The sequence below is a fragment of the Lepisosteus platostomus genome, chromosome 8 (assembly GCF_059453375.1).
Source record: "Lepisosteus platostomus isolate fLepPlt1 chromosome 8, fLepPlt1.hap1, whole genome shotgun sequence".
Classification (NCBI taxonomy): domain Eukaryota; kingdom Metazoa; phylum Chordata; class Actinopteri; order Semionotiformes; family Lepisosteidae; genus Lepisosteus; species Lepisosteus platostomus.
In genome coordinates this window covers 27,446,374-27,470,254 of record NC_142618.1, presented here as the reverse complement: position 1 = coordinate 27,470,254, position 23,881 = coordinate 27,446,374, and the positions used below count along the sequence as shown (strand labels likewise).

The following is a 23,881-nucleotide window of genomic DNA, read 5'->3' as shown; positions in this document are numbered from 1 at the left end:
ATTCCATTCTAATGACCACAAGAAACTTTAGGATGATTACGCTACATTGAATTACCTAGATCAATAGCTGTTGTGCATTTATGCTTTTCTGGACAAGTCTATTATTGCATATTATCAGGAAAGGATATATTGTATTTCTGTTTATTCAATTATTCAACAATGTCTTCTGTATTTAAGCACAATTTTATGTAAGTTGTTTATAATAAGAATAAACAATTCTAATGATATTTATATATGATAATTCTAATAATAATAATGCTACATAAAGATGATAACAATTTCAATGATCATTTATCATTGAAAACAATGTTTTAATTAAAATGTATGTTTTTTTTTAATCTGGAGTGTATTTGTATTGTATTGGCACCATGTTTTTTATAAGCAAAATGCTAATACTGCTTTGATTTTGCTGAATATAAAATCGTAATATGTGACTGGAAAGGATTTTAAATATTAAGGGAATAAAGTATTCTTAAAACTGCAAAACAAAGTGACAAGAATGTCTCGCTTTTTCTAAGGGTGGCCCTTGTGGAGTACTGGCATCTGTCCAGGCCTGTGTCTTGCAAAAGCTTCTGTTTGAGGACACAAGCACTAGCTCTGGAACCAAGTGAGTCCCTGCTTTACCAAAACATTACTGAACCTTCTCACACCCTGATCAACACAATAGTAAGAAGCCTTTCTAAGTCTTGTATTGTAGGACTCTGACACTTATACTAAAAGAATTGTCTATTGATTTATTCTCGTTCATTGAGCCAGGGTTCTAGGGGTATTGGAAGGCAGACATTGTCAATTCACAATGACATGGAAAGACTAGCTTTTTATCAGACCTGGTCCGTTTTGATCAAATGGAATTCAGAATGAATTTATTTATTTAATCTTTAAATAAGCCAAATTTGCTGTGCTCTTTGTGTTATGTGATGGAAAAAGACTGAAGTCACAGGGAATTTAAATAAGCTTTTTGTTACTTTGTATTGTGTGGGGTCTTTTAAATTTAAAGGTTAGATATTTGCAGATTTTTGATAAATCAAGTAGACTATTAAATTGCTATTTGAAACTATATTTAACTTTTTTTTTCAACTTTGTAAAATGGTTGCATGGTAAAGTTTCAAAATCAAGAGTTTTGGTAATAGTTGTTCATGGTATTCAAGTTTCTGTAAATAACCGATTCCACCTTTTATAACAAGGATGGAATTTTGAATTTGGGTCATAATGTGCAGTATATTTTTTTGTTTTTTTAGTATAAGTTTCAGTCTGTGAATTTAAATATAAATTTAAAATTCTGTATTCTGTAATACTTTTTGAAGCACGCCACAACTTGACAATCATGAGGAAAATTCTAATTTCTTTAGATATTTCTTGTGTTGTGATATAGACACATGACTGTTACTTATTAAAATAAATGTTATTTATTTCCGTATCTTTGATTTAAAATATGTACGATATCATAATAGGTAATGCTGGCTTTACATGTTATGATATCCTACTATTAATCACAAAGCTAGAGGAGCAAACTACAACCGAAAGCAAATTATGAAATAAAATCAAATTGTCACTGAAATAACATTTTAATTGTTTTATGGGAATAAAGGATTTGTTTATAACCCATTTTCTAGTATAATTTGTACTTGTTAGAGCATTTGTTTGTCACCTGATGGTTGTTACTATGTGTTTATAAAGGTAAAATGAATACTGATTTAATGTGCCTTGATTTCAGTCTGTTAAGACGTGAAATGTTTTACTTCAGAAAGGCTTTGTACTTTCTATAGGTACTGTAAATGGGCACATATGACGTGATTAGCTGTTGACCTTTTAACCTTGACTGTCTAGCCTATTGAAAATCAGGAATGAAAAAGGAACCAATATATCCTGCCTCTCAATTGAACAGCTACTCATTGTGTCACTAAACTGGAGACTGAACTAAGGCACTTCAGATCAATTCACCATCAGTCCTCTTTAGTGATAAATTATAATGTGGTGTAGACTGATTTGCAGATTTACACTTACAGAAATTGCAGATTACACAACAGAAATAGAAATAATCTATTTAGAGACAGAAATCATCGGCCATGGTCTCACAGAGATTAAACAGCTCTACAAGGACCGCTGCCGTGGTAGAATTCTGGCCCTCACAGAGGATAGTCACCACCTCGGCATGAGCTCTTCACCCCACTGCCTTCAGGCAAGAGATACAAGAGCATACAGACACTTACCACTAGATTCTTCAATAGCTTCTGCCCACAAGCAGTGTGATTGGCAAACACATTTGGCCATGCTCCTCAGACCACACCCACACCATCTACCTCATTCTAATTTCTTATTTATTGCATTGTTTACATTCAAACTGTTTACTTGTTTACTTGTACATTGTCTACTTTTTGTTTCTATAGTGTCTTGATGCACTGTCTGCACTTTTTTTTTAACAATTGAGAGACTTTCTGTAAGTAAGAATTCCATTGTACCAGTACATGTACCGGTTACATATGGCAATAAAGTTCAAGTTCAAGAAATACAGTGACTTAAATCACATCTGTGGGTGTGATGGCTAGATTGCTCATTTATCAAGCCAGTGATCAGTACTGTATAGCATACATGCCATAAGTAACCAGAATGATCATTATGAATGATCTGTGTAATTCTAAACTCTGAAGATACTAAGTATTAAAAAATATGTTATTCAATGAATCCTGGTTATTAGCAGGGACAGTTTTACCTGACTCAGAGTAAAGCTTACAATGTGTGCCACTGATCATGTTAACATGTTTTACAATCAAAGAAGCAAAGATAAATGTTCACTACTTTTAGCTCACTTGGGAGAGTTGAATTTGGATTTGTTCAATATAAGGACTGTGCCACTGCTTTGGTCAGAAAACAGAAGGGGTTTGTAAAGATCATTGAGGATCAAATTGCCCACCTAATGGTATAGTTTCATTGCATTATTAATCAAGAAAAGTATAGAAATGTGATGACTATAATGGTAAGGATAGTGAATTTTACTTTTTTTTACCTCTCTTGATGCAAAGGCAGCTTCAAGATCTGCTTGAGGGGGTGGACAGTGCATACAAGGACTTGAATTTTACATTAGTGTTCATTGGATAGGCTGTGGGAACTATGTTTGTTTTCAAAGAACATCAAAACTACCCCAAATTGCATAGCACATGGGTTGTACATCCAATGTTCCTGACTGATTTCACTGCACTTCTAAATAAATTCAGCAATTTTTGAATCGTGAAAGGCATTTTGTGCAAAAATCACAGTTTGTTTCTTAGGAGACCTCCTTAAATTAAAGAGCTATTGAAGCATTAGTGTCAATGTTGGCAAGACTGGAATGTACAGTACATGCAAGAATTCACTTCACATCAATTTATCTGTCAATTTTCAACATTTCCAACTTTTTGGCATGGATTCTCTAATCAAATTCTCAAATGAAACCAGACCATCCACGGTGATACTAGCAACATGGATTTGACAGCGTTGAAGAGTGTTTAAGATTTTGAAATGTAATTCACTGAATTACAATGTTCAGACTTACAAACTTTAAAGTTTAGGCATCTATGACACTCATTTGAGGCTACCAAGAGAGATCACAGGGTCTGTATTATGACTTTTGGGGCATTGCAATTTGATGGTTTGAAGTACAGGTAATTGGCTTTTTAAGTGCTTTCAGCATTTGGATCTACACACCTCTGTAAACAGAGGTATTATATTTGATATGTTTTCACAAATGAAGTAATTCCTTTGTCCTTCTTGGAGCTAGTAATCTATTGAGCATTCACAGACATGTGCAGCTTAAAGTACAAAATACAAACCCAAGACTGGAGAACTAGAGAAGGAAGGGCAAAGATCCCACTGAACAATAATGATCTGCATGTTAATATTAAGCAGCTAAAATGTAGATAGGATTATTATTGAGAATAAAGTATCAATGTCATGCAGATCTGTTAATAGAACTGAACCAGTTATATTCTAAATAACTATTGGCAAGCCATTTCTGAAAGATTGCAGTGATTAGTTGACAATAAATAATATTCCAGTGATAATATTACTGTATTGCTGTTTCAGAGATAATCTGAATTACTGTTTTTCACTTAAATGAAATTATAGTTGTTTGTGGAGCTTTGAAGTAACTTTGTGAAAATTAGTAAGGCAAATCATACTTTGTGGTTATTAGTAGGATTTGTTGCGGTAATCTACTGAAAAGGGAACTTTTATAGTATTTATGTAATTTTGTTGTAGTTTGACTTGCATTGTTTAATTGTGGTCAGTACAGTAAACACAAGTCAATAAAAGGGACTAAAAATTAGGAAAACCATAATTATTTTCAAACAAAATAGTGGTTAAATTTAAAACCACAAGTGTAACTGATTTTAATCTATGACATCTAAAATGACATAAAATGTATAAAATGCTATGTTTTCCTGATTGTATAAATAATTAAAATAAAATCTTTTGACATATAGACATATTATGCATTAAATGTCGGTAATTAATTTGAATGCAAAAAGGAATACTACGCTAATACAAACTGTTTTCTGATCAGAAAATTGCAGCCTTCAAAATCTACGAGAACCAAGTGTCTTATTTTAGCTGTTGCTGAAATTTTATGGCGAGCTGGAGAAAAAAAGAGGGCTACTATTGCAATGTAAGTTATATTTTTTATATTAATACTACATCTTTTAAAAAGGCTTCCTGCATTTTTAATACAATTCTGCTTTTTGTATCGAAACACTGAATTTATGTTGAGTAAAAAGTATGCATAATATAAATTAATATTCCTTCAAGATGTCTAAACACAATCTATTGGTTAAATATCAGTTAGCCTATCTGACTTCATATTTGCTATTATTTCTTATGTATTTTGTTTTCTCGTACATACAGTTACTCATGGTTATTTCATTCTTGTATGTTCTATTTTGTTTTATTTGTTGCTACAGATCTTCAGGCAGAAAACATTTTGTACCTGCTGGAAGATATAAAGCAGATGGAATTTTAGAAACGGTATTTATTTTGATTTTAATCTTAAAAAAAACTATGTTTTGATATCAAGAAAAATACGAATAGATCTTAAATTTACTGAAAAACAGTGCTGTGCAAGTAACATATGTAATGCATTTGTAATCTGACTAAAATAAAGTCATTTTCCAAGCTTCACAAGAAGAAGTATAAGTTGTGTGGAACAGCTCAGTATTGAAATAAACAAAAAAGTCCTGGGTCATGTACACAATAAAATCATCTAAGAATCTACCTATGTATATCTGCATTGTAGATATAAGAACAGTCTAAAATGCAGAATCATGTGTTTCAAAACCAGGCTATACAGGTTGGAATTGTTTTTTTTTATTTCAACACTTAATATGTCGTATATAGTTTTATTTTATCATGATATAATTATAATCTAAATAAGATGATAAATTGACTTATATGCTTTTCAGATAACACTGAATACTGTGACTAGTCTGGAAGACCTGAAATTGTTTCTGAATGAGAGTATACATCAGGTATTGTACACTACAAAATAAACAAATATCTTTTTCTAACATGAAAATGATTGTGTTGGAAATGTCTATATATACGGATGTAAAAGTGCTCTATCTTATTGTGTTTAAAGGACTTCTCATCTACCATTATGTCTCACAAGTTGCACAAATCGCATATGTCCATGAAAATCAGTTCTTTACACTTATTACTTTTATTTATTACTACTATAAATAGTGATGATAATATTAGTAGTAACCATAGGTTTATTAGTGTCAAAATATTCTTGGGTTGATATCAAGTTTGTTTATTTTTCTTCTGATAGTACTCTGCAAGTACTATCAAGTTAAGGTCAAATGGATTTCCTTCCTGAGTGCTAAAACCAGCATTTTCAAAAATAAGCACAATCAGGGGAAATAGTGGACAGAATACTTCCCTCACAAGACAAATTAGTGATGACCCATGAGCAACCTACAATCGCTTATGTTGGAGAGAGAAACCTAAGCTTTCTGTTTTGTAGATGGACAAGAACTAAATTCAGATACAGTAGCAAATGTTTATAAATGTGCTTGTTTTCTCAATAAGTGGCATGTTATGGAGTTCATGCACTTTAACTAAAAAGTAATATTTTTGCTTTGGAATGGACTATGGGGGAGTGCAAGAGGTTAAATTAAATGGTTAAATATAATTTTACACAGTGTCAAAATGGAATGTTATGAGCTAGCAGTCATGCCTGCCATACAGTCTGTGTGCCTGTATGTTACACTGTTATAGCTCTTTACTTGTTGTGTTGTAGTTACTTTTTTATTAATTGGTTGTTTGAAATAATATTTAACACAATATTTTTTTTCTCTTTTTTCAGTTTGAGCTGGGCCCTTCTGGATGTATTTTACTAACCATTTCAGCAATTCTTTCCAGATCTATAGAACTGTAAGTAATTTAAGCTTTAAACAATGCTTAACAAACTAAAGTGTTCAGATATCATGATTAGTGTCATAATAAATCACAATAAGGTGAAGTTTTGTCAGTTACATTATCCTAAAGTGGAACACATACCGATACCAATATGTATTGCACATACCGAATGCAGTACCACAATATTACTTCTCAAACCTGTTGCAGAATGTATAAGAGTAATTACTGAAATCTGATGAGATAGGCATTACCAAACACCCACAAACACCATAAAATGGGATAAACCTTCAAAGACCAAATACCAATGAAAATGACCAGAAGTAATGAGATATCAAAGAACAGGACAAGGACTCAAAGTGTGAAACAGACTTCTTCATGAGCATGTACTATACAGTGGTGTGAAAAGGTAAGTACACTCCCTGAAAAGGTATTTTTAACATTTTTGGACAAAAGGATATTTGATCGTCATTTCAACAAAACTGATAGATAAAGGTGATCTAATTTTTAAAAATAACATTGAAAAATCAAATTTTGCACTCATTTGTACTATCTAAATCAATAGAAATGCAATTTCCCTGTGGGGAAAACGTTAGTACACCCCTACCTTTATCATTGGATCAAATGCCTAAAATTAGAATCAGGTGCACCAAAACAGGTGCAAATGAATAGAACATCATTAGAGAGTAACATGGAGGGCACTGCCTTCTATAAACATCAGAAACATGTGGTCTGGTTTTGTTTTAGCAATTGAGGTATATGGCTACATCATGTCAAGATCAAAAGTGCTCTCTGAGGCCCTCAGAAGAAAGATTGTTGATGCTAATGAGTCTGGGAAAGGGTTTTAAAGCCATTTCCAAGCAATTTGTAGTCGATCACTCCACTGTCTGAAAGATCATCTACAAATGGAGAAAATTGCAAACCACTGGCAATCTATCCAGGCCAGGATGTCTCACCAAATTCAGACCAAGAGCTGACCGAAAGATGCTGCAGTAAGTCTCCAAGAACCCCAGGATAACATCAAGGGATTTATAGGCAAGTCTTGCCTCAGTCAATGTCAAAGTGCATGAGTCAACCATCCGAAAGAGACTGCACATGGTGGTGGAAACATTATGGTTTGGGGGTTCTTTTCTGCCTCAGGGCTTGGCTGGCTTGCCATCATAGAGTCAACCATGAATTCCACATTGTACCAGAGAGTACCTGAGGAGAATGTGATGCCATATGTCAAAAAGCTGAAGCTGAACCATAAGTGCACTTACAACAAGACAATGACCCAAAACACTCAAGCAAATCCACAAAAGAATGTCTCAGAAAGAAATGGAGGGTTATGGAATGGCCAAGTCAATAGGGTGTACTTTTTTTTTCCACAGCAGACAATTGCATTCCTGACTTTCTGACAATTATTTTTGTTGAATTAATTATTGCAAAGAATAATTTTCATTGTTATTTGTTAAATTAGATCACCTTTATCTATCAATATTGTTGAAATGAAGATCAAATATCCATACATGCAAATATGTTGAAAAACACACACCTTTTCATTGGGTGTACTTACCTTACTTTACTTTTTCACAGCACTGTATATATACAGTATATGTACATTTTCCTGAGTTGGGAAACCTTTGCAGTGTGTGTCTGCTCTGCAGCACAGACCCAACACTGGGATGATTCACCCTTTCATCAAACTGGGATGATGTACTTAGTGGATTATCGCAGGGACTAGGGCTACTTCTCTACTTAATTTAAGTCAATGACCATGATTCTGGTATAGTTAGTATTAGGGCTGGGCGATATGGCCGAAAACATTATCACGATAAAAATTTTAATACCAGTCGATATAGATAATTATCACAATAAATGTCAAATCATTATTTCTTTCAAGTTTAAAGGCAGATGTTTTCTCCTGAGTGAAAACCAGACAGTTAATTGGTAAATTAAACAACTCTCTATTTTAAGAACACAACAAACACTTGCCAAACAGCAGAAACATTAAACAAATCTGAGGTAGAGAGTATTCAAGTCTTTTTTATGTCAAAATATGCATGAGTAAAATTTACAAAATAAATATCTTAATAAAAAAATTAAATACTGGTGTGTGATAAAACACACATAGAAGATGGCTCAGACAGACTGCAAAGTTTAAAGTGCTCTGTTTTATGTCTGATCGTAAAAAGCCAAAATATCTCCAAATTACCGAAGTTGAATGACCCTTTCTGTCGACGATGTCATCGTCCTTCAAGCTGGTCGTTGGCAGCACTACATTTGCTTCAGTGTCGCTTATTTCTCTACCCTAACTACAATCCTGTCAGCCACCACCGTGTGGGTAAACAACACCACGTTAGCTGCCTGGTCTGCAACACGCACGTGCACTCGCGCAGTATTTTGTGCGCATGCACATATCATGCGCAAAGCATAAACATATATATAGAACATTTATCGAACTTTTGTTAAAATTATATTGAGGAAAATTATATTGCAATAATTATCGTTATCGAATTATTGCCCAGCCCTAGTTAGTATACTGTACTAGTGATGTTTGCAGGTGATGCTAAAATAGAAGGATTAGAAAATACTGTAGAAGTAGAATGTTGAATTTAAAAAAAATGTATATAAAATTCAAGACTAGCAGATGATGTATAATATAGATGAAAACATACTGTATTTTGCATACAGGTAGTGAAGACTGTCACTTATAACCTCTGATTTGGTTTGGTCTTGAACATGTCAAAAAGCCTTGAGATTCTATCTTGCAGCATGTCCTATGAGATTCCAACTGTTTCCCAAGATCTTATCAGATTATAGATTGTCACTATAATATATAGTATATTGAAAGATTTTTGCAACTTCTGAAGTAAAGATTGCCTTTTATGTATCCTAGAATGTTATTTTAGCTACTAATAACCGTGTTATTGTGATAATTGGTAAACACTGTTTTCATGTTTAGGTGAATGTTTAGGCAATGTTTTTTAGAAATAGCACACTCCCTTCTTTTAGGTTTAGATCTTTTCTTTTCATTTCCTATGTAACAAGTACAATAATATATTTATATGATAATAGTGACAGTTAAAATCTGAAATATGTTTGCAAAAATCATTCACAGAATTTTTTCTGAAGGAAAGGTGTATGTTTTGCTAAAGGCTGTAGTTTGCTAATCCAGAGACTGCAAGATTATGATGTTGTGTTAAAAATTTTTACTTCCATATTCCCTCTAAATGTTCCCTCAGATAGCAAAACAGGGACATGTTTTCTCAAATCTCTGAAACACAGACATATATGAGTGCCTTTTTATATCTTAGATGTAGCCCTGAACATTATCATTCTAGAATGTTTGACTGCAGATCGCAATTCAACAACTCAGATGTCTCTTTTGCAGACAAAACCCATCTTTAACAGTTTTTGTCAGTTAAATCTGACGTTTGTTAAAGTGTAGTCTGTTGAAACGTGGGTTTACTGTAACTAAAAGCTTAATTGATTTATTTTAAGCCTAGGCTTTGGACACACTTCATACATTCCCAAATACTTAACAAAGGATATAGAACATTTTGGTATTAAAGCAGGTTTTCTGTTATGTACTGTAGCATCTTGTCAAGTTTAATGAGCCCATGGAGTCAGTCTTTGTAGTCTGGTTCATTAAGTGCAAAATCCCATAGATTATGGTCAGTTGTACTAATACAAACTTACTTTGCGTTCAATGTCATTTAAAAAAAACTGTCAAGACACAAAATTACAATAATATACCAATTTACTGATATTCTAGGCACATTACAATATTAGTGTGTAGTTTATAACAATAATAGACAATAATTTAGTGTACAATGTATAATTGTTATTGCATGTATGTCATTGTTTCATAAGGGAACATGTAGTCTTGTGTATTATAACAAGAAACTGTTATTTTCCCCCATGTCTTTAAAAAGAATAAATCGCTATCTGTTCTAAAGTGTTTATCATCTTAATATACTTTGTAAAGATTGGTATAACTTAGATGATTTATGCATCTAAATGTTTTATACCATTTAAATTTAAAAGGATGTCAAAATGTTTTATAATAACAATCTTAATTTCAGTACACATTATAAGGGATTTTTGTCACGATAAATATTATATGTTTAATTTCAGTTTTATACTCTATAGAAAATATATATATATACTCTATAGTATATATACTCTATAGAGCATTAGAATCACACATATTAAATTTCATTGTGAAGCATGGAATTAATACAGTATGTATGTAATTTGTTTCTAATGCTCTTCTGCAAAGACTTTGGAATATATTACTTTTGCTGTAACTTAAATGGAGGAAAGATTACCAGGAGTGAGAACTGCCGGGCAGTGTCAAAGTTTTCCATTTACCCTGGGAGCAAGATTAGTTTTCGTTTATTATCTATCAACCCAGCAGTTGTTTCCGATGTGAAATCCAGGCATATCTTTCAGAATTCCAAAAATACTGGATAATGTGTGGTTTCTATTGTTTCATGCCTGCTTGTGTAGTTCCAATTTCCAGTTATTGTGTTTGTAGCATGTTCCAACATGATGTAATAGCAGGGCCGACACTTATGGGATTGTTAAAAAGTGGAATCTCATGTGTGCCGAGAACTTCCACAAATTTTGATTGATGTGCCATTTCTAGTGAGATAAATATTCAACAGATGATCATTTTATCATAATTTTATCATATTGTTACAAATGTGGGGTTAAAAAACTTGCGAAAATCAGGATTTGACCGAGGGGTTTAGTCAATAAGTGAAATAATTATTCATAACCCCCAATTGTAAGTGATTTCTCTAGAATACACGTGAACAGATGGTATAATTAGAAGCATGTGAATTCTTTTTTCTCTGGCATATCTTTGGTAAGAGGAGTAATAATCCAGGCACACATGGTTAAAAAAAATACTTATTACAATGACACCAGACAAGTACTACACTACACACAACAAAACATACAAAACACAAGGCCTAACATTCTGGTCACCCAGAAAATCCCAGACTGCTACTAAGCATTAAACTCTTAATGCCTACAGAGGCCACATAAGAGATACGCTACCTTCTAACTAAATACAATATAACCTGCAGTTAAATCTCTCTCTCTGCACCCCAGATGCCACTAAATATATGCAAGCCTATATCCCTATCCATAAAAATGCACCCTAAGCAGAAAAGACAAGAAAAGAGAATGCCATGCTCTCTCTAGCATGGTTCTAATACTTAGCTCCAGTCAGGTTTGGTTTGGATGATATAAGTGCTCTTATATTGTGTGTTTCTGTACTGATCCTTGACAATCATTAATCTACAACTTGCCTAGGTATACTTAGGTTAACTTTACAATTGAAAACTGAAGGGGCTCCTCCTTAGAAAACATCTGTAAAGCTAGAAGTGTTTACTCTTCCAAGTGTCACAAACTTTATCTAAAATCTAAGAGACACTTCTCAGTCACCTAAAGCTGTAACACTATCTTTTGTTTAATTGTAATAAAGGTGTTAACGTTATTATTTGTATCTAGTAATTTCTCTTCAGCTTCCATTTATTTCAGTGTGTTTTTGCCAGTCTGAAGAGCTGCACATTTCCATTATTTCAATTAACACAGTTCTTAGAGAAGAATGTATTGAAAATGTGTTTAACAAAAAACTTTTCCGGCTTACCTATTTAATACGTTGGCTTTTGGTAGATGAAAAAAAAAAGATATTTTCGATTACTGCAATGCTTTATATCAAAGTGCTTCTAACACTTTCATCAAATGGTTACATTTATCTTAAGGATGTTTTTGCTTATATTTTAAGACTAGCCAGATCTTTCAAGTATGTCTCACAAGTCGTATGCCTTCATTTACCATTGAACCCTAAAATACATTTAAAGATGGTATTGCTGGTTTAAGGATATGTGGCATATTGCACAAATTAACAACTATCCTCAGACTATTGGTGGGCACTTACAATCTATGAAAGGCTATATACAGTATGTGCTCCTTAAGCTGTAGTACAAACATTACAGTTGTAGTACAGCTTTTGAGAAGACAATCATCAAGAAATGTTAAAACTACAATCATTCATAATTATATTTTTAATTTAGTGAACTAATTTAAAAACATCTCTAACATATCTTTTATTACTGAAAATAATTATTTTCTATTGCTTGAGAGAAACTGTTTTTGTCGCCAAGAGAGAACTTGTAGGCCTAGAAAGTCTATAGAAAAGGTTTATCTTCTGCCAAGATTTACAGTAAATATTACATCATTTAATATTGACGACTGTCACTCATTAAAACAGTAGTTACATATGTACCAATATTATTTGTCCATCAAAGTGTACATCAAGCAAACTGAGTTCAGATTTATCAGTACTTCATTAATGTAGTTTTAATCAATTTGAAATGTCAGTCTGCTAATCATAAGAAGGAACATCAGGAAAAGTACTGATGTACAGCAAAATAGGTTTTTCAATTATTTATTGCCACATAACAATAGTTGGTGGAATTTGCTTTCAGTACAGCAAGAGAACACTGATGAAGCTGACAAATATGTAATTGGGAGAATATTAAGGTCCATTGTACATTTTACAGGGAGCCAGTTCAATGCACACAGGACAGGAAATATATCCTGAAGAAGAGTACTTTTACTTAGTATGCGACCTGCATAATTCTGGACATATTACTGAACAACAGGTGCACCCAAGATTAAAAAAAACGACTGTTTCCATGACCATTTTAAATTTTATTTTTATCACCATTATCAATATCCAAAGCTACCATAATCTGAACATATCTTTTTCTGTCAAAAAAGTCTAAAAATAAAAAATAAAACACAAACATATCATTATTACACTGCTTATACACTGCACTGGTATGGACCTTTTGTACTAATATTTTGAATAATTAATGTATATTTCTACACCAAATGCAGCACAAATATAATATCTTCCGTGGTCTTATGCAATCAGGTTTTGGTTGGTGATTTTAAAAAACTGGTTTACATATTTTTCAATTTAAAGATATAGATATGTTAAAAACACCCACCAAATTTGGACAAGTGCTGAAATTCACCAGTAGCTGGCAACGTGCCCAACTGCAGTGAGTAGATCCCATAGGTACCTTTCATTTAATGTAATTTGGACAACTACACAGGGAGAAAATGGTGTACAAGGAAGAAACTTGCAAATATGTGTTACATAATTGATTAGTATGCTTACTTGGTCAAGCTCTTCAAGTAAGAATATATAGGATCATTACTCCTGTGACAAGGATTATCACCAATGTCTGCAACAAGTGCATCATCTTAAAAGTCTTTGCTGTTTTTTTGTTTGTTTTAGAGTGAGAAAAGATTTTGATGTGCCTACAAACTCAGTGATTGGAGCCCATGGATACTGCACTCAGGTTAGTATTTTAAGATTTAATCAGGCTCAGAAAACAAAATAATCTTACAATCAAGAGTTATACACATTTACAAAAATATACTGTTACCTAACAATATGATGAGATGTGCAGTGCAATTGAAATTAGTAGTAAGATGAGTTCTTGATATTAAAGGAGAAGTCCATCAGTTATCTGTTTTAGTTGTTTTCTTCATCTTCATTGGCACAGTTTTCTTACAATTCAACTGATAGAATATCCTTTTTTTGTTTAATGGCAACTAATGTTGTATATACCCCTTCAGTCTTGCATAGTGCCTTCAGTTAAGTACTAGGTGGTAGAATAAAGCTTTACAATTGTTTTATCTGTATACAGAAAGAAAAAAGCATCCTTGGAAATCCATTATTCTATTCTTCAACATCAAGGATTTGTCTTCTGGAAAATTATAAAGGCTATACAGTGCAGTTGCTACTCCTGTGTCATGAACAGGGTGGCACACTTTCTGCTTCTGTGATGTAACCAGAACCTTTTGTCAGGGTGATTTACTTACCAGGATTTTTAAACAAAGTGTATATCCTCTGTCCAGGAAGCCTAGTCATGTTGGAATGGTGCCTCCACCCAGAGATTGTTGCTATTGTCTTTGTGTTTGTGTGACCAGAGGTCAACATAGTAATAGCAAAATCCATTAATTGTCTGCTCTGGTTTGGACCATCTCTGGGCATCAGTGAACTAAAATGTTGCTGGCATTCAAACCACTTGCTTGCCAATTCACTCACCCCCTAGAGGGATTTAATCCTGTCACTGGTGAGCCAGCCATGCCTTCTCCCATTTTATTGCAGCTTGTGCAGTCAGGCATAAGACATTCTCTGGCACTCCAGATTGGTTCCCATGACATTTTGTCTACTGGCCTTCAACAGGATGAAGAGGATGAAGAGCTGCTACCAGATAGTTTAGGTCTTCAGTTGTCACTAAACATAAAAGCCTTGACCTCTCTAAACAGTGCCTGCCTACTTGGATTGTAGTCAGCCTACTGTGTCACCAAGTTACCGGCATCCTTTTGGGTCGCTGGCACTTTCACTAAGGGTACCACTAAGGTATCCTCTTATTTGTCATGTTTTTATAGTCTGACTGATATTTACCCTCTTCAGACTGAGGATCAAATGATGCAGCCCCAGCCACCTAGGTTCCAGACCAGAGTGATAGGAATAGCTGTAAACTTTTCTACTGCATAATGAACACAATTATGATGTAACTGCTCTGGTAGACAACCCTTTTTGTGGTCCCATTTTACAAAAGAAAGGGGATGCTAGGTTTATTATTTATAACCTTGGATTTCTTAAATAGAAATATTACTCCTAGAGGTTTAGAGGTTGATGTGCTCTTGTGCTCTTGTGCAGCACACAATTGAATGGTGAGATGGTCCCTCCACTCCCCTGGCTTCTTTTTAATAAACAACTGGATGAGATCTTGGGATCTGTTAGCTTCAATTAAATAGGTTAGATGGATGTCCTCTGCTATTTTGTCATCTTTCTTAAGTTCTTATGTTGGGCATTGGGATATACTGTAGTGAGGGGCACTGAGTATGCATCTTGAGGGTCTTTGTATTACTGATATACTAACCTTCAACATCCAGGTTAAGATGTAACATAACCCATTTGTTATGTTATGCTATTTTTTGCACCTTTTGCATATTTATTGATGCTGAATTTTAAGGATTGCTTATATTTATGTTTTTTCTTTAACATAAATGTATCAGGAACTTGTAAATCTTCTTCTGACTGGAAGAGCAGTATCAAATGTGTTTAATGATGAAATTGAACTGGATTCCGGGAATGGAAACATTACCCTGTTGAAGGGAATCAAAGGACGGAGTGACATTGGATTACTTTCCTTATTTGAACATTACAATGTTTGCAAGGTATGTGAGTATTTTATCATAATTATATTTTTTATATGTGTTTAGCTTTCTGAACTTTTATGATGAGCAGTAAATCAGTCAAGATTTTGGGACCTTCTTAAAAGCCTTTTTGAAATATAACTTGTAACTAAACTCAAGAATCTGCATAAAATATTAATTTATTTCAAACTGTTGTCACCTTCTTCAAACTCTGCTGTTCATCCCTCACGAGGTATGGTTTTGTTTACAATGTAATAGTGATCTTGAACATACTTTCCAAACTTAACCTTAAATCACTTGTAACTTTAACTAAAATCACTTGTTACTTTAAATTATTATAATTGTTTTTTTTTGGAATGGTTAGAAATTGATGCACTGTTGTGACTTTTGCCTTGCCCCATCTTTGTTGGAAAGATTAAGAATACGCTTTGCAAGAGACTGACTATAAAGGGCATAAGTAAAATCTTGAAATTGATCAGGCAACTTTGAAAGTTGTGAGGAATAATGCTCAATGTACCAGCAAGTTTTACAGCTAAGATGGGAAGATATTTTGGAATACATTTGACAGAAATATTGTGCAAAAACATACTGTAACTAATGATGCATTTTCCTTTGAGAAACATTGTGGTGATTTGTGATCCATAAAGTTTCCATAATGTTATCATTCTGTTTGTTCAGTAAATACATTTAAATTGCATGATTCATATTTTGTGTTTGAAAATAAATTTTATGTTTGAATTTTATGGTTTATGTATAAAAATAAATATAATGTTTCCAATTAGTAATTAAAAAGAGATCAGCATACTCTATTTCTATTATGCATAGAGGTTGTCTCATCATTTTATATGGATGTGTAGGATATTTGAGAAAGTTCTTTTGGCTTTACATTTGTATTTGTAATCATTATGTACATCATCGGTGATGAGTGAGCTAGGTGACCATACATGCCAAGGCCATGACATTAACTTTGCCATAGTTCAGAATTTGCTCAAAGATGACTCTAAAGAATTTGGAAAAGATTAGAAAAAATAACAAATAGCTGCTTCTGGAACAGGATCACTTGTCCTTATAGATGATGTAATGATGACTGCAGCAGAATAAATTCATACAATTCTTTACAGAAAAACTCTTGGCATCACAAAATGGCATCACTACTTATTGGGCAGAACTTTACAGCATAGCGGTAACTCAAAAAATACAACTGATATTGTATTGAACTGATATGATGAACTAAAGGGGTTCATCAAGAGAAAGTAAGTGGAATATCTTAGACTGGCCAAGTGAGTCTCGAGATTTTAACCCAGTGCACTTTATATTCTTTAGAAAAATGATTTTATCACACCCAAAGAATATTTGAGAAATATATAATTAGCATCTCAAATGATTACACAAAAAGGTTAATGAGCTCAATGGGTCACAGATTTCATGCAGTTAATGCTTCCAAGAAATACTGTATGCTACCAAATCCTGACAATCCTGAAAAATGTATTTAAATTGAATTTGCCACACTATTACAATCAAACTTTGTGTTCAACCAATTGATATCAAAACCATTAGTATTGTCACATGAATGACTGAACTTACCCAAAAATAAAACATTATTTATGTTAATATCAAATAGTCCAAATATTAAATAGTCTTTAATTGTAAAGCAAAAATAACAGTTGTGACTTTACCATCCTACTACTTTTTGAGGGCACTGTTATGCACAGAGTTAAAAATCATATTTGTCAACTTTCATTCCAGGAAATAAAAAGAGTCACATTTATTTGTAGCTGTAAGTATCAATTTAATAAAATCCAACAAAAAGAGTAACATTCTTTGGAAGTGCATTTTTAATTTGCAGAACTACTGTATTTAGAGGCCACCTAAAGTCCCCCGAGTATGAAAGGAGTTAACACTCATTCAGTAAGTAATCTAGTAGTAGCATGCATCTTCATTATTGAGGTCAAATAATTTTCCGAATACTGCAGGCTGGTAGTCATTGACCTCCACAAAAAGCTGCACTATTGTGTTCATTTTTAAGCAATTTAAGCCTACTGGGATCTATGCCCGGAAGGATGCAAATATATCTTGTCACCAAAAGCTATGAGACAAGTGGTTCAGGAGGTAACAATAAAGTCAGTGGCAACAACTGAAGATATCTAATACAAACTGGCATCTTCAGGATACAAGTTGAAAAATACCATTCCATGCCATCTCCGGGAATATGATACTGTATTTATGGCTGGGTTGCAAGAAAAAAAGTCTCTTCTGAGGGTGAGCTACAGAAGGATGCAGCTTGGAAATGCCAAACTACAGCTGAATGACAATGTGACCCATGGGAAAATGAAACTAAAATTGAATATGCTCAATCGGCATTATGTTTAACATAAAAAAGTTGATGGCCTGCGACCAACTGCTATTCTGTCCAGGTGTAGGTGATTTTGGGTTTTAATTTACTATAAATTAAAATTGTGATTGTACTTGAGATTGCGAGAGTACTTGACACCTTTTTGGAAACAAACATAATACTTTACTGTCTCGCACAACAGATTCTAAATATACAATTTATTGATATAAAACTAAAACATGCATAGAAAACAACAAACTTAATTGAATATATTCATTGAGTGATCTGCTGTGACATTACAGGCTGATCGTTCACTCAGAGTTATAAAGATCATAGTTAATAATGTCAGACTATAATGTCTAACACTATAATGTTATGGTCTAGCTCATAGGTTCTATCCATCTCATAGAATTAATTAACATATATATTCTCAAATACAAATGAATATGCATTTACTGTCATTATCTAAACCTCGAATGTGTTTGGAATAATAGTTCAACTGTTGAGAATTTTAATGTGCCATGATGTTTTTAAAGAGTTAAACTTCCTACTGGTAAGACGGAGCTTGGCGGATTGGTCCATGGTCCGTTGTTGGCAAGCTATTCTGTGCTGTGGGGGTCCTGGTGCAGACAAGAGGAGAGGGAAAAATAGCTTTATCTTCTTTGCTGGGCAGCTCTGTCAAAATTGGCATCTTGCTGAACTTTGGTCTTTAAAAATAGTCTGTACACAGTTTAGAAGATGGATGGAAAAAAAAACCTGAAGATCATGTTTGAAAAACATTAATTCCTTCTGTGAAATATGGCAGGCCCATCTTAAAATGAAGGAATCATGAACCAACATGTTACATGTACCAACCAAGATCTTCCAGCATTAAAAATCTTGTATTTGGCCAAAAATGGACATCACAGCATGACAATAATCTAGATCTAGAGCATATGTATACACTACTGTATATAACATATCTAAATGACAAAGAAGTGTTAACTGCATAGAAAAATATTCTTAAATGGTCATCTCAATCTCTAGAACTCAATTCAACTGAACATTCACAATGAAGAATGTTGTTTACAAATGGAAAAGGTCTCAAAGACCTAGAGCAATTCTGCCAGGAGGAAAAATTTCCCTTGAGAAATGCCATAACCAAATAGCAAATATTAGTGTTATCTATGACAGATGAGTATTTACTAATTACAGGGTTGTAAATAAATGTGACCCTCATCATTTCTGGACTTAAATTATTTAAATTAAATTATTTATGACAAATAAGACTTTGGTCAATGCTATTAGAATTACAATATATTACACATTTATTAATCCATAACTCTTAATATTATACAGTATGATGTTTTGATTTTGTTTCTATGTCATCAGGGGTATGAGTAAATCTGGAAGGTACCACATCTAACTTCTTAAACCTTAGAGCACCTTCAGCATTTGTTTGACATTAAGTTTTTTAGCTTTATCTGTAGGAGGGAAAGTTGTGAACGTCTGCAATGCAGTATAATAAGTCTGGATAAAGCATTGAATAATGAATTTGACACACTATGCAGTGCATGCATGTTGCACTTATATGAAATAAAGATTATGTTGCTGGAAAGAAAAGTAAAAGGTTTTTACCAGAAAGGGCATTGTTTTTATCATACACCACAGCATAGTTTCACCTCTCTGAAGTTGTTTTGATATTCCTGTCAATTCTTTTTTTAGAGTAGTTAAATTAATTAATTAGAAACACTCATGTTCATAAAAAATAACTGTACATTATCATTATGAATTCCATTGCTTTTGTCTCCCAAAGCATAGTTAGAATAAAGTGATTATAGACCTTTGTAAATTTTGAACACACAGCAGAAAAAACAACAAATGAACTGTGCAGAGTTCAAGTGGACTTTACATCGCAGCCAGACTTACATACAGTATTAGAAAGATAATTTTTAAATCACATCAAAGGTAGCACTATCATTATGGCATTATGTGGTGACACAATTTCCACAGTCTGTTTTCTGTTTTATTCCATGAGTTTATTGCTAAATTGTTAATATGCAATGTTTTATATTAATGTAACAACATGTACAAGTAACTTTATAATTTCTCTTCATGCTACAGTATTATTTTTTTATTGGTAGGTTGGCACCTATATGAAGACTCCCAGGTATCCAATATGGGTGATATGCAGTGAAAGTCACTTCAGTGTGCTTTTCTCTACACGCAAGGAGTTAATGAGTGATTGGAGGATGGAGAGGAGATTTGACCTTTACTACTATGACAGCCTAGCAAATCAACAGGAGGAAATACGCCTAACTGTTGGTGTGTGAGAATTGATTTTATTCCAATTTGAGCAAGTAAATTAGGTTTTGAGTTTAAAAAATGACTGTCTGCTGAGATCCATAAAAACAAAACATGTTTCAATTTAATGCTTCTCAGTATATTTATTGTATATCTGGAGGTTATTTTAATTTTTCATTTATAATTTTACATTCTAAAAAAATACTTTTTGCAAAATTCACCATTTACCAACTGTATAGTCATGTGTTTTCCATGACGTTTTCTCAACAGCTCAGAATAAGTGAACTTGTTTGAGTTGAATCAGTTGTTTTCTATATTTTATTAAAAACCAAAACTGCAGATTGTAAAAATGGCATGATACATTTCAGTATTATATGCAAACATTCTTACTTTTACTATAAAATGACACTTATACCACTAATTGCACTTTTGATTTTAACCAATATATAGACATTTTAACTTTAAGATTACGGGAAAATAATTAAAAAATAATGTATCAAACTTATTATCTGCCATGCCAAAATATTACTATTGACCAAACATGATAACTATTTGTAAGAATAACTTGTTGATAATAATAAGTTGCTAGAGTTCACTTTTTATGTTAGTGGTTGATTGCTGATGCAGTAATGACAAAGGTATGTACTTTATTAATCCCATGTGGGAAATTCAAGTGCTACAGCAGCCAGGCACAATCAACACAGTAAAGTACAAATGTAGTAATATGATACAGTAAATACATTTTAAAAAAATTGAATAAAGAATTGCAAACAAAACAGAAATGGCACACACGCACAAATAAAGTATGAATGTACAGAACATAAGGAAGATGTAATACACAGTATAGAAATTGCACACTCCCAAGCATATTGCACAAAGTAGGTAACTATTGCAACTATTGCATAGTTGTAAAAAATAATTTGCCCATTCCACTTCCACGTATTGCACTTCTATAAGCTAGATGTAGACAGAACACCAGTAAAACAAAGCACCTGTTGTTACAGAGGAATCAGGTTTCAGGTGTACAAGTATGGTGTCACAACAGGACAGTGTTGCCCCTGCCCAGACATACCGTGGTCTTATGGCAGTAGACACGAACCATTTTCTGTAACGCTCCCTGTCACACCATGGCAGCCTGTTGCTGAATGTTGCTCTTCATTCCAACAAGCATGTCATAAAGGGTGGGAGACATTGTCCATGATGGATATTAATTTGGACACCATTCTCCTCTCAACCATCACCTCCAGACCCAATGACAGAACTTGCCTTCTTGATGAGCTTGTTCAGCCGATTAGCATCCCCCACTCTAATCCCAGAGCGCCAGGACACCACTGCATCTGACCACAGAAACCACAGAAATATACAGAAAGACCACTTTCAGATTTCTGAAAGTACAGCAAGTCTGAAACCACCTTTGGAGGGACATCGGATTAGCAGTATATCAAACCAAACATCCACATTCAATGTCCAAACTATCCTTATAAGACATATTATCCTTAGAAGACATGAGAACACTACTTATAATATAAAAATGTAAATTGTGCATGCGTGCTTGTGGTTTATATGATGTAAAGCAATAACACAAGTATATGTATTAAATTTGAATGACTATACTTACTATATGTTTTACTAATATTTTGGACAATGTTTATATGACTGTAAATAATTTGTAATGCAGTGTACGATCCAAGTGCTAAAATGGATTGTGAGATCTGAGTTTGTTGTACTTTCCCTTTAAATGTACCATGTGTGAGATGTTTTAATTGTGCACTTTATTTTTTGCTTTTTTAGGTTTTCATGGTTAACATTAAATGGGATGGTATGAGCCTGTATCTTATTAGGGGAACATCAGTTTCATATTGTTGCTTTAACAAAAATAGATATACCAAATGGTGCAAAACACATTCATTGTGACTTCTAAACCCTGCACTCTGAATAATTACATAGCAAATAGCTTAGCATAGGTGCTATGCAGTATAATAGTTTTGTTGCTACAAGACCACCAGTGCATTGCAACTATCCTGGTATCACCCAATGCTTTAATAAAATATCATGTATACTGTAGCTTAATGACATTGCTAATTTCTTATTGGCCCTAGTGAAACACCTCTTCCAAAAGCCTGTAACGTCTGGTCTAAATGATAGACCATATCACAATAATAACAGTTAAGAAAAATCCAAACTTTCTATTACGCATTTTTTTGGAAGAAGTACAGTAATTGGTGACTCAGATCCATTTACTAATCAGCCATTATGATCCACATTACAAGTACTTCCTTGGATGATAAATAGGGTAGTACAGTCACACAAGGATAAAGCACACTTTCCATGCTACTGTAAAATTCCTATTTGATCTTCACTGAATAGAGACATACCATACAACTTTCTGTTATCTTTTAAGCTTATTCACATTATTTAAATATTTAATTATTGGTTGTTTGAAATAATATTTAATGTCATGTTCTTTTTGAATATTACAGACACATCTCAAAACTATGTTCCTGATGTGGAAAATGACCTGATTCCGCCTCTTGAACACTGCATCAGGACAAAGTGAGTTGTAAAAAATACTTTTATACATTACCCAGAAGTATTCAACATAGACTTTTCTGTTAAATAATGCTGTAATTAATATTGTTTTAAACTACTGTATGTGGACAGCACAGAGCTGCAGTGCTTAGCATCGCTGCCTCGCAGTGCTAGGGCCCTGGGTTCAGTTTGTGACCTGGAGCGTGACATGCATGGAGTTCATATGTTCTCCCGTGGCCGTGTAGGTTAGATGGTTCATTAACGTTCCAGTAGTTTGTCCAAATTCTAATGTAAGGCAGAGTAGAAGATAATTTAATTAAAACACATAGTTCTCCGTTTCCAAACATGCTCTCTAAATTAAAAAGTAATTTCCCATAAGAATACATGCATAAAAAAACAATAACAGATGTATTCATGTAAGATGTTCACATAGTTGTGTAAAAAAACTAAATGCTTGTTGATGTTTAACAATTTATTGAAAAATATGCAGGAAAGACTTATGTGAATATTGATTGGTGTAAAGTGTGGAAAATGCAAGGATTTTATATAATATAAACATAAGGAACAGACTAAGATAATACTTTTTACAGATTTATTTAGTTAGCATGAGAAGATGGGGCATGAACGATGCCTGGAAGCATGCTGATACAAAGATTGATACAAATTACAGTTTCCTGTGCCTCATCAAAGCAATTCTACTCATCCCTGCACTCAACTGGTGTTTGGAGGGTATTGGTATTGCCTCAAACATTCCATTAAATTTCTTGTTGTTGTCTGTGCTTAAGCATGTTAAACAGACAACTTATTTGTCTTAAATGAAAGTATACTGTATATTCGTGAAACATTAATCCAACAACATGCAAATAATATGTTTGGTTTAATTATGAGTGTGTAAATCAAGAACTGCCTGTATGCTTTATTGGATAACTTTCTGGGTTGAGGAGAACAACAACCATTTTTGTAAGAACCTGCAAAAGCAGCAAAAGAGAACCCATAATGCTGATGCAGAATTTTTAAGTTATAAAGACTAAATATGCAGGTAAACAAGTATACAGCTGCAATTTGTAAAGAAAAAAAAGGATATGAAAGGCAAATGGAAGCCTTAGCAGT

At 33.4% G+C, this 23,881-nt stretch overlaps 1 protein-coding gene across 3 annotated transcripts in view; it reads left to right on the top strand.

Annotated features, from left to right (window-relative positions):
- mindy4 (MINDY lysine 48 deubiquitinase 4) overlaps positions 1–23,881 on the top strand; it is a 60,347-nt gene that overhangs the window by 31,082 nt on the left and 5,384 nt on the right. For 2 of the 3 annotated variants that reach the window (XM_088643030.1, XM_088643029.1), the window contains exons 9-17: positions 519–607; positions 4,538–4,639; positions 4,932–4,995; positions 5,430–5,495; positions 6,335–6,402; positions 13,691–13,754; positions 15,487–15,648; positions 20,083–20,263; positions 22,723–22,795. In XM_088643030.1, coding sequence (XP_088499156.1) covers positions 519–607; positions 4,538–4,639; positions 4,932–4,995; positions 5,430–5,495; positions 6,335–6,402; positions 13,691–13,754; positions 15,487–15,648; positions 20,083–20,263; positions 22,723–22,795 — 869 coding nt within the window. The other variant, XM_088643031.1, reaches the window with a different exon arrangement.